This window comes from Thalassophryne amazonica, chromosome 2 (genome assembly GCF_902500255.1).
Source record: "Thalassophryne amazonica chromosome 2, fThaAma1.1, whole genome shotgun sequence".
In the NCBI taxonomy this organism is placed as follows: domain Eukaryota; kingdom Metazoa; phylum Chordata; class Actinopteri; order Batrachoidiformes; family Batrachoididae; genus Thalassophryne; species Thalassophryne amazonica.
Window position 1 is genome coordinate 84,603,136 of NC_047104.1, and position 12,079 is coordinate 84,615,214.

General features: G+C 40.4%; 1 protein-coding gene across 1 annotated transcript in view; it reads left to right on the forward strand.

The window, feature by feature from the left end:
• Positions 1-12,079, forward strand: part of LOC117503844 (CUB and sushi domain-containing protein 1-like) — a 2,069,078-nt gene that overhangs the window by 1,471,847 nt on the left and 585,152 nt on the right. Inside the window, exon 25 of the mRNA XM_034163109.1 lies at positions 6,317-6,473. Coding sequence (XP_034019000.1) covers positions 6,317-6,473 — 157 coding nt within the window. The remainder of the gene's footprint in view (positions 1-6,316; positions 6,474-12,079) is intronic.

Consider the following 12,079-nt stretch of genomic DNA (forward strand, 5'->3'; position numbering starts at 1 on the left):
GCTCTCTGTGTCCCACTCTGTCATGCTCAAAATGGCATACAAACATCCAGGCAGCAAGAAAGAGCTCTGTCTGAACTCAAATGTTTTGAACAGACACAAAACGTTTAAAATGCACAAATGTTTCTGACAAGCTTTGGGGACATCAGCTGTCAACAAACTCATTTTGCTGGATAGAAAAGGGACTTTTCTCATACAAAAATGAATGCAAATGCACTGTGTGACTGGGGCTTGTACAAAGCTAGCCACATTGTCACAGAACACTTCCTGTTTCTTGCACAAAAGTCTTTCATAATTAGAGTACAGGATGACATCATCACAAGTTAGACACGGAAGAGTTGAGAAAAATATCCTAAACACTCATTTTTTTGTTTGTTTTTACAATATGCTGGGGGGGGGGGGGGGGGGGGGGCACAGAATTAATATATTTTAGGTGGCCATTTTGGATGGGCGTTTAATCAACTTTCTTCAAAAAAGGGGGCAGGCTGATGCTCGGCCCTGGGCTCTCAGACACGTGAATATGGTAATTTGACAGTATTTTGACACTGGAAATGAATTAAATGAAAATAATGTAATTACATTTATTAATGGAATTAAGATAGTGTAACTCATATCAAAGTACAACCAAAGTAGGAGCTGTGTCTGCATTCTTGACATTTCGTCTGCCCTGTTCCCAGTGGGTGTTGTTGCACAAGGCCAGGCCTGGCTCTTGTCACCAATTCTGTTGCTAATTTTCATGTACAGGATTTCAAGGTACAGTGAAGGATTTCAGGGTGCCCGGGTTAGTGACCTCAGAATTATGTCTCTGCTTTTTGTGGATGATGTATTTATGTTGGGGTCATTGGGCAGTGATTTCCAATGTGCAGGTTTGACACAGTGTGAAGTGACCATCCATCCATCCATCCATTTTCTTCCGCTTTATCTGGAGTCGGATCGCGGGGGCAACAGCTCAAGCAAAGCTGCCCAGACCTCCCGATCCACACACTCCTCCCCTAGCTCCTCCGGGGGAACCCCAACGTGTTCCCAAGCCAGCTGAGAGACGTAGTCCCTCCAGCGTGTCCTGGGTCTTCCCTGGGGCCTCCTCCTGATGGGACATGACAGGAACACCTCTCCAGCGAGGCATCCAGGGGACATCTGGACAAGATGCCCGAGCCACCTCAGCTGGCTCCTTTTGACCTGGAGGAGCAGTGGCTCAACTCCAAGCTCCTCCCGAGTGACCGAGCTCCTCACCCTATCTCTAAGGGAGCGCCCAGCCATCCTGCGGAGGAAACTCATCTTGGCTGCTTGTACTCACGATCTCGCTCTTTCGGTCATGAGCCAAATCTCATGACCATAGGTGAGGGTCGGAACTTAGATCGATCGGTAAATCGAGAGCCTACTCAGCTCTCTCGTCACCACGACGGTCCAATACAGCGACCGCATCACTGCAGATGCTACACCGATCAGTCTATTGATCTCACGCTCCATCCATCCCTCGCTCATGAACAAGACCCCAAGATACTTAAACTCCTCCACTTGAGGCAAGGACACTCCACCGACCTGAAGAGGGCAAGGCACCTTTTTTCAGTCGAGAACCATGGCCTCGGATTTTGAGGTGCTGATTTTCGTCCCAGATGCTTCACACTCGGCTGCAAACCACCCCAGTGCATGTCCTGATTTGACAAAGCCAACAGAACCACATTGTCCGCAAGTAGCAGAGATGAGATTCTGTGGTTCCCAAACTGGACCCCCTCTACACCCTGGCTGCGCCTAGAAATTCTGTCAAGAAAGATAATGAACAGAACCGGTGACAAAGGGCAGCCCTGGCGGAGGCCAACGTGCACAGAAAACAGGTTTGACTTACTACCGGCAATGCGAACCAAGCTCCTGCTGTGGTCGTACAGGGACTGGATACCCCTTAGCAAAGGACCCCAGACCCTGTACTCCCAGAGCACCCCCCATGGGGTGCCCCGAGGGACACGGTCGAACACCTTCTCCAGATCCACAAAGCACATGTGGACTGGTTGGGCGATCTCCCATGAATCTTGAAGCACCCGATGGAGTGTGTAGAGCTGGTCCAGTGTGCCGTGACCAGGACGAAAACCACACTGCTCCTCCTGAATCCAAGGTTCGACTAGTGAACCAGAAATTCACTCGAAGTGACCAGTGTTGCCAAAGTAACTTTGAAAACTTACTTCATTAGTTACTTTAAACAGTTTTATTTTACAGTTACTTTATACAGTTACTTCATTAGTAGCTGCAGACAAATTGTTGGCAGCTGCTGAATGTAATTAATAAAGTAACTCATAATCTAACTTGGTTATTTTTAAGATTTAGTACTCAGAAAAGTAACTACTAGTTACTTTGCTGGTCAGTTACTTTGCTGATTGCTCAATCTTAAGAGTAACCAAGTTAGATTACTTGTTACCTTATTAGTTACATTACTCATTAGTTGCAAGTTTTCGGCAGCTTCTAATAAAGTAACTGCATAAAGCTGCTAATGAAGTAACTGCATAAAGTAACTGTATAAAGCAACTAAAAAAGTAACTTTTCAAAGTTACTTTGACAACACTGGAAGTGACTGGGATAAAGGGGTAGATTGTTCACAATGAGGCAGCATGGTGGCATAGTGGTTAGTACGGTCTCCTCACAACAAGAAGGGCGTGGGATCACTTCCCACCTGGGGCCTTTCTGTGTGGAGCCTGTATGTTCTCTCCATGTTCACATGGGTTCCCTCCAGGTGCTCTGGGTTTCTTGGACTTGCAAAGACATGCATGTTAGGTGAATTGATGACTATAAATTGACCACAGGTGTGTGTGAGTGAATGTGTCTGTCTGTTTATGTATGGCACTGCAACAGGCTGGCTTCTTGTCCAGGGTGTACCCCACCTCACACCATATGACTCCTGGGATAGGCTCCACTCCTCCCGTGACCTGTGAATGGAGTAAGCAGGTATAGAAAATGGCTGGATGTTCCCAATGGGTGAAAGAAGAGTTATTATCCCAAGTGAAGGAGTTCAAGTATATTACAGACAGTGATACTGGTAACGCATTACTTAGTAACGCGTTACTCTAATCTGGCCACTTTTTTAGTAACGAGTAATCTAACGCGTTAATCTTTCCAAATCAATAATCAGATTAAACTTACTTCTCCAAGCCACTGTGTGTTACAATTATTTTTGCATTGTGGGTCGATAGCAGCATTAAACTTGGTCTGTGGGCAGGAGGTCGGGGTTCGACTGAACTGCCCACTTTAAGCGAGCTGTGAGCTTTTCATCCGCGGTTTTCTGCAGGAGCTACGACTCGTCCTCACCTCTTAAAGTGCGGTGACAACAGCACACCTGCACTGAGCTTTACAAAGACATTTTTATGCTTTTTTTCTCCTTTATTTAGAATTCTGAGCTGAGCCGCTCCTTATCTGCTCGCTAAAAACAGCTGACTAACACTATTTTCCACTCAAATGCACCTAAACTCTCTTTCTGAGGACCACATGATGTGAAAACGCAATAAAACTTTCTTACCTGTAAATCTGGTCATGTTTTCTACATAAATAAATGTTATCCATTCTTTGTGCTCAAACGCCAAAGCAGGGGTGAATCCAGATGGAATGGGGGCGTGGGACAGGGATTTGCCCCCCCACAACACCCCTAGATTAAAGGTCCAGTTTTTAAGCCTTTTTTTTACTACAACTACTAATACTACTTATAATAATAATAATTTTGACAAGTAAAATGTTTAGAGATAATTTAAATGTTAGAAAGAATGTAATAGTTACATTTATAAACAATGTAGGTTAGAAATTGCAAGTTTTACTGTTACAGTGCTGTCAGCAGTTAAATATGAGGTCAAGAAAGAGGTCTTTATGTTACTTTATATAAAACAAGTATTTATTTTCATTGAAGTCAAAGCGAGTTTTGGCAAAACAGGTATTGTCATGTTGAGGTGGCAGAGGGTTGTTGTCGGCAGCTGGGGAAAGTAACTAAAAAGTAACTAGTAATCTAACTTAGCTACTTTTACAATTGAGTAATCAGTAAAGTAACTAAGTTACTTTTTCAAGGATTAATCAGTAATCAGTAATTGGATTACTTTTTCAAAGTAACTGTGGCAACACTGATCACAGACTTGTTCAAGAGAGGGGGTAAGTGATGGAATGGTGCTCGATCTGTGGTCCTGCAGATACTGCACCAGACCATCTTAGTGAAGAAAGTGCTGAGCCAGAAGGCGAGCCTCTTGATTTCAATAGCTAGTAAAGAGCAGCAGTCTGGCAAAACAAAAACAAAAAGAGACACCAGAAATATGTATATTCAATAAATAATACAGTGCTGGAGTATATCCAGCAGGACTCCACTGATGTGTGCAGTGCAAAATTAAAATGTCATAAAATGAGCACTAAAATTCACTAATTCACTAAAATTAAATTTTTACACATTTTTCCAAACTGAGTGCTGTAGTATAACCAGCAGGAGACCACTGTGTTCAGTGATTTCGCTGACACCACACCTGAATTTATTAAATATTTTTCTGGTGTTTCTTTTGTTTTTGCACTTTGTGTGAGTTAAAGCGTGTGTGCGTGTGTGCGTGTGTGCGTGTGTGCGTGCGTGCGCTTTAATTACAATCAAGATCCACTCACTGGAGCCTTTATTTTTGCAGTTCACTTGGTACTCAGGTCAGTTAGCAAGCATCACACTTTACTTACTACATAGTAGTGGCTGGCTAGGGTGCGCTTTAATTACAATCCAGACGGCCAATGCACGCCGCGTGCGACTTAAAACGTGCATCCTTGCGCTTTAATTACAGTCACAATCCGCTCACTGAAGCAAATGTTTTTGCAGTTCACTTGGTACTCAGATCAGGTAGCGAGCATCACACTTTAGTGACTACGTAGTAGCAGCCAGCGTGCACCACATGCAAGTTAAAGTGCACATTTTTTTCAAATAAAATGTATCTGCTGTGTACGGCATGCCAGAACATGTTTTTATCATCATTCACTTGAGTCTCACGAATGTCATAAATTGCTCGATGAAAAATAATGATGACAACATACACACAATGCAATGCAACATGAAATATACACTGACATGGCTAAAGTTCTTCTCTTTTACCCGTATGTAGAATGGGTAACTCAGCTAGTATTGAATATATTGATATGTACACAAGAAATTATATCTGGATGTGCCTGTGTTGGAAGCTGTATGTAGGTTTGCACTTGTTTATTTAAATAAGGCTTCTACACCCTTTTAGTTGCAAGTGATGTTTTAATATTAGAGATACGACAGCGTGTACCAGTTCCTGCCAATATCCAGCAACTTCGCACAGCCATTGAAGAGGAGTGGACCAACATTCCACAGGCCACAATTGACAACCTGATCAACTCTATGTGAAGGAGGTGTGTTGCACTGCATGAGGCAAATGGTGGTCACACCAGATACTGACTGGTATCCCCCCCCAATAAAACAAAACTGCACCTTTCAGAGTGGCCTTTTATTGTGGGCAGTCTAAGGCACACCTGTGCACTAATCATGGTGTCTAATCAGCATCTTGATATGGCACACCTGTGAGGTGGGATGGATTATCTCAGCAAAGAAGAAGTGCTCACTATCACAGATTTAGACTGGTTTGTGAACAATATTTGAGGGAAATGGTGATATTGTGTATGTGGAAAAAGTTTTAGATCTTTGAGTTCATCTCATACAAAATGGGAGCAAAACCAAAAGTGTTGCGTTTATATTTTTGTTGAGTGTATTTATGTGTGTTCATTACCTCTATCAGTGGAAAATAATATTGTGAAGGTAATGGGAGGATTTCACACTTCTATGGGAACTGAAGCACAAATAGTCCTGGAAAAATTGTAAACAATTGTGTTTTATTGCATTATTTGTGAATGTTTTATGCCAGTTTGTGTCGTGACAGTGTTAAAGGTGTGTATATAGATGACTGTGATGCAAAAATGTGTTGAAGTGCAGTTCATAATCCAAAGGGTAATTTGTATATACCTGAGTGATGTGAGTTCTGTTTAGTAGGACAGAAATGTCATACTCTGTGCTGTAAAGTATAAGGAGCACGAGGGTAACCAGTAAAAAGACAAAGATCTCGCCGTTAGCTGTCAGTTAGCACAGAAAGCAATACAGCAGGGAGTTTTCACCAACATTTCTGTTGTCTGCTTACACACACAGGCACACACACACACACACACCTGCCTATCAGTCTATCTATGTGCCTGTTGATTTCAGTGTTGTGGTCGATGCAGCGATGTGGTATCACTGACGACTTGAATTGTTGAGTATCGCACAATGTTCCAAATCTGTTGTTTTGTTCACATTTCTGTTCCTGTGTTTTGACAGGTGTATGATGGAGAGAATAGCTCATCCCGCTTCCTTGGCAACTTCACACGTGACAGCATGACGGCTCATGTCATCAACAGTACATCCAATCACCTGTGGCTTGAATTCAACACCAATGCCTCTGGAACCGATCAGGGCTTCCGCCTCACATATACTAGTGAGTTATCCTTAATATCATTTGTATTTAACTCCATCATCCATCCACACAGTGTCTGTCTCTCACTGGATGCTTTGTAGCTTTTTCCTTATGTCTGATTATCAAATTACATCATATCCTTTCAAGGTACTCTTTTTAATTGGATACCATACGTTAGTTATTGTGGAAACTGTCTTTAAGATGTATCCCATCCATCTTGTCCTGCATTCATTCTTGGTTGATAAATAGCAGATAGGAAAGCTTTGTTCTGTACAAAAATCCATAGACACTGGTGTTTCCAGCGAATTTAAATGCTACATAGTACTTTTTTTCGCTTCTGGCAGTTGAAATGAGACAAACACTTGTCAATTTCTCTTACTGGGTTGAGCCAATATGAAACAGTGGTTTAGATGGCATACAGAAAAAGAAAAGGACATGTTCAGCTTGGTGGCTGTAAAGAGTCTGTTAAGAAGGAGAAGGCAGCTGCTATGTAAGTTAGAGAAGCTGTTAGAATGGCATTAATCTGCAAATCATTAAAGGTGGTGACTGAGAAGTAACGCATCTGGAGAGCAGCTGAGCAACTCAATACTGGAACAAACGGATTAACATAGGAGGGTATTAAGACACTATATGGATGCTGTATGCATTTTTTAAGCCATTAGACAACCATTAATCAATGAGCCACCTCACTTACAAACGTGACACCCACTGTGAATTTTGCTAGAAAGAAGCATCCAAATGAGGGATGATGTAGTTTTTTTTAAAACCAGGTTAGAAACTGAGTGAAGCAGCTGCAGTTGTTCACAGTGTTCCAGGCTGGTTTAATAAAGTAATAAAGATTCAAACATCTGTTGAAGACATTAGCTGAGAAAGGTCGACAGAAGCTAGACACATCTGTTCTACTGAAATTGATACGACGGTGGAGAGATGGGTGGAAATGTTGCATCTTCTTGAGGGACCACAGATACAAAATTATATGAAAAAAAAAAAAAAAAACACAACAGGCAAAAGTAGCAGATTTTGGTAAGAAAAAGTAAATAGTGCCACATACCAAAGGAATGGATGCTTGAATTGATAAGCTTTTCATGGCTCGATTGGTTTGAGTTCAGTCAGGGTTAGGGATTAGATTAGGGAAAACTTTAAACCCCAAACAAAGCTATATTGTTGCACTGGCACTAGTTGATGTTCTTCTTCATTTTTTAAACCCACATAATTCCAATTAAATGTTTAGTCTAGGACCCCGCTTAGACATGTATACACATTATTTAGCAGAGGATAACTCAACTGTTCTAGACTAATATGACCCTAATGAACAACTTGGTATATTTGCCGAATTCTCTATCTGGGATGAACAGCCCTAAAATGATCACACCCTTTTAAATAATGACCATGTCTTTTTTCATCACAAGTGTTACTTCAAATACAGCTGTATTTACGGGTAGCTGGGATCCGTTGCTGCAAGTACTGCAAATGCAAGGGAGGTGATTGCTGCAGAAACCCAAACACTGAATGAGCATAATCTTCATATCTGGATTTTGTTGTGTTTACATGTTTGAAAAAGAAACAGTAATGTGGTGTTATAAGTTGTATTATTGGCTGTTTGGAAATTTCGCTGATCATCTTTAAAACATTTAAGAGCTATAGATACTGCAGTCTGCCAAAGAAACAAGTTATCAGGCTGAGTGGAGGCGAGGCACAGACAGATGCTGGACACAAATGCACACTCTTAAGCAGGACATATGAGTAAAAATAAGGATCTTTAATACAGGCAAGGTTTGGTGTATAGGAAGGCAGTCCACAGAGCAAAGGTACCAGCAGTGGTGGACACAGTTCCGCTTATCCGCTAACCGCTAATTATTGACGCTAATGTTTTCATTATCAGATTAGCTTTTCAGATAACTTGGAAAAGCATCATTGGACCAATTATCTTCCGATAAATTTTGGGCCGATAATTTTTAGATCACTAATAAGTTTTTGCAGGTGAAGTGAATCAAGCATTAACAGCTAAAATCCTTTGTTAAGTCTGATATCAAAGATTTCAGCGCTTACCTGTTAAAAGTTTTGTAGTCTGGTTTCAGCAGAAACCGCTCTATCCTCTGCAGTCAAAGAACTGGTCAAAAGATAATTCCTCTTGACACCATACCAACTCACCGGCAATATCACCCAAGTCATCCAGAGGCATACAGTTTTAACTTATGGGGAGATGATGGTCCAGTGGTTAAGGCATTGGGCTTGAGACCAGAAGATCCTCGGTTCAAATTTCAGCCTGACTGGAAAATCATTAAGGGCCCTTGGGCAAGGTCTTTAATCCCCTATTGCTCCTGGTGTGTAGTGAGCGCCTTGCACCCTCACATCGGGATGAATGTGAAGCATTATTTGTAAAGTGCTTTGAGCATCTGATGCAGGTGGAAAAGCGCTATATAAATGCAGTCCATTTAACTTATGGTTAATATTTTAACAATACCAATTTTGGACATGTTATTTAAATTAACATCACTTCTGAAGTTTTATAAAGCGAAAATATCAGCTATATGTTTTAGTTTTAAAGCCCTGCACTAATTTTGAAGGTTTTAGTGTGGACATGCTGTGTGCAGGTGGTACATTATGGGTAATCCCGGTACCGTCATGACAAGAGAAATGCATTTGAGACACTCTGATCAGGCTCCACACGGACAACAGCATTAAACTCTTTGTATATTGTGCCTAAAACTCTCATGAATATATTCTCTGGGTTTATAGATGTTGCTACTTATTGTGTTTGTTTTAAATGTCAGAAGAAGCTCAGGTTGCTTATCCAATATTTTCCTGTTTACTCTATGGTCTCTACTGCCATCTACTGGCCAGTAGTGTTTATGGCAGTATTCGGCTTTAACAAATTGCTTTTTTAAAAACATATAATTAAAATTGCATATTTTACAAAAGCACATTTAAATACCAACACACACGTCACATCAGATTAACGTGTTGGTTTTTACATAGAGTGAATGAGTCAACCAATCAGTGTTAGTGGAGGCTCATTTTCCCATAATTCCTTTGGCATCTGTCTGTGTTTGTTACAAAACTTCAGAATTAGTGCATTATTTAAAATTAAAAGATATGTGTTATATTTTAACTTTGTACAAATGACAGAATTGACATTAATGGAGTTATTCTATCAGTATTAATTTTATTTAAAAACCAAACCATAAGTCAAGCACTGCTTTATTTTCCAAGACCTCTGCCTCACAGCGACACTGTTGTTGAATAGAGAGTTGAGCTTTGCTGTACCTCGCAACTGCTTCCAGCAGAGGTCAGAGCGCACAGAGATAGAAGTGTTCACTCATTGTTTGGGTCTGTGGTCGCCTTTGATACTAACAGAAGGGATCGTGGTGTTAAAACTCAAAATCAGCTTGTTAGTAGTTGCAAGTGTGAAAGTTATCAGTTACCTGTAGCTTCCGATAAATTTTTGGGTGGTTTATCAGTTTAGCTTTATAAAAGATAACTTTTCAGTTAGCTGATTATCGGTTATCAAAGCTAACCTTTTGGATAGCTGTGCCCACCACTGGGTACCAGGCACGGGCGAGACAGAGGATGTGTCATTAACAAGCAGGGTTCAGTACACAAGCAAACAGGGTTATCAGAGCTGAGGCTAAAGGCAGGATCCGTTAAAGAGAGGAGAGTCAAAAACAGCTAGGTGAAAGCAGGACTGTGACAAAGTGCTGGTAAGTAGAGGTGGGCGGATCGATCCTAATATCGATAATATCGATACCAATGCTGGTATTAATAGTGAATGATCCTCGTGTAAAAAGATTGATACTCAAGCTTTTTTTTCTCCCGCAAGCACTGACTGCTGCGCACGTAGGTTCATCAAAGTGTACTCTCTGTTTGTAAGAGCAGCGCTGCGCTGTCACACAACATGGAGCAGGGCACCCTTGTATTGTGGTTTGTCAGCCCTCTACCTCAGATTTTGTTTTAAGTTGTGTTGTGATATTTTTTAAACAAAAATGTTGATTGTGATAATAAAGTATTTTGTTGTCACGTACAATGTTTGGCGAAATTCTATCCTAGGTCTTTTGGATCCTTTGGATCTATGAAGCTTAAATATGAAAAAAGTATCGGTATCGATTTCGGCAATACTGGGCCTGTATTTACTTGGTATCTGATCAATACCAAAATTCCCGGTATTGCCCAACTCAACTGGTAAGTGATAACAATCAACAAAAGAGCAACAAGGGAGTGAACAGATGCAGTTTAAATAAGGAAGGTGATGACATGAAAACAAGACGCGTGTGAGGACGAGGGATCTGGAAAGGGGGCATGGTGGACAGATGAGGAACAGGTGCAAGAGTGTGAGGGAAGGAAAATGCAATGCACCAAGAGAACTCAGTGACTGGAAAAATTAACGGGGGAAAATGTGATGTGCTAAAGGCAGACAATAATTAATGTGCACAAAACAAAAGGAGCCAAACTAGGAAATAATGTGACTAGTCCAAAAAGTGGAAAACAAGAAAACTACTGATCAAAACCAAAACTAGAATGGAAAAGATACTGAGTGATACATAATGTGAATACAATAAACATGGCACACAAACTATAAGTTGAACAGAGGATAAAAGATGAACAGAAACAAAACCTGTGACTACAGAATAATGCAATGAATAGGTAAACAGACCATAAATGATAACTGAAACTAAAACCCAGGATAACAGAACACAGCAAAACCAAGAGACACTGAAGATAAATAAGAAGCAAAACCAGAGAATACATAATTACTACTGAAGATAACAAATACATGAATGACAAATAAAAGATAACCAGGAATGAAACTCAAGCATACAGAGAGAAAAGCAATAAATGACGGAACTGAAAGAATAATGAACCAAAAAAGAACCAAAGAATAATGCATAAACAGGAATAATCAGAACCAAACTAGAATGAGAATAATCAAGTGACAAAATAAAACAACTATAATGTCAAACGGAAGGAAAAGAAAAGGGGACAAATAAAAACTGGAACCCAAACAGGACCACAGCCTGACACAAGTTTTGTTTTGTGTTTTTTTACTTTAAATCTATATTCCATTAATAACAGTATGACTGAAAATAAAATTCTATTATATTTGTAAATGTTCATTTTTTTTTCGATATGTGGTAACTTATTTTAGGCATTTTCTCTTAAAATATCAAAATATAAAAATATTAAAATATTACACTTTTCTATGACCCTCCCAAACATGTATTGGTCGTTCTGAACATTTTGCTTTCCCTGGAAATCTATGGCGCCACAGTTTAGAAAATACAGCTGTATTTGAAGTAGCACTCTGGACGAAAAAGGGTGTGGTCATTTTCAGGCTGTTCATATCACAGTCCGATCAGTGGGATCTTTTAAAAAATTATATACCAGATTATGAATCATTACTTCCAACTCTTTAACTTTTGCGAGTCCTGAAGTATAAAAATAAAATTAGCCATACAGCATCTAAAAATGCACACAGATTGAGAGTTATTTTTAGCCATAAATGTGATATAACGTCAGGTGCTGTCTGAAGGTCAGTCCACCTTTGCTAACTTCATGATTTACACCAGTACACACAGTCAATCTGGGCTGTTTTTTTTTTGTTTTTTTTGTCTCCAAATGTAACATGGCTT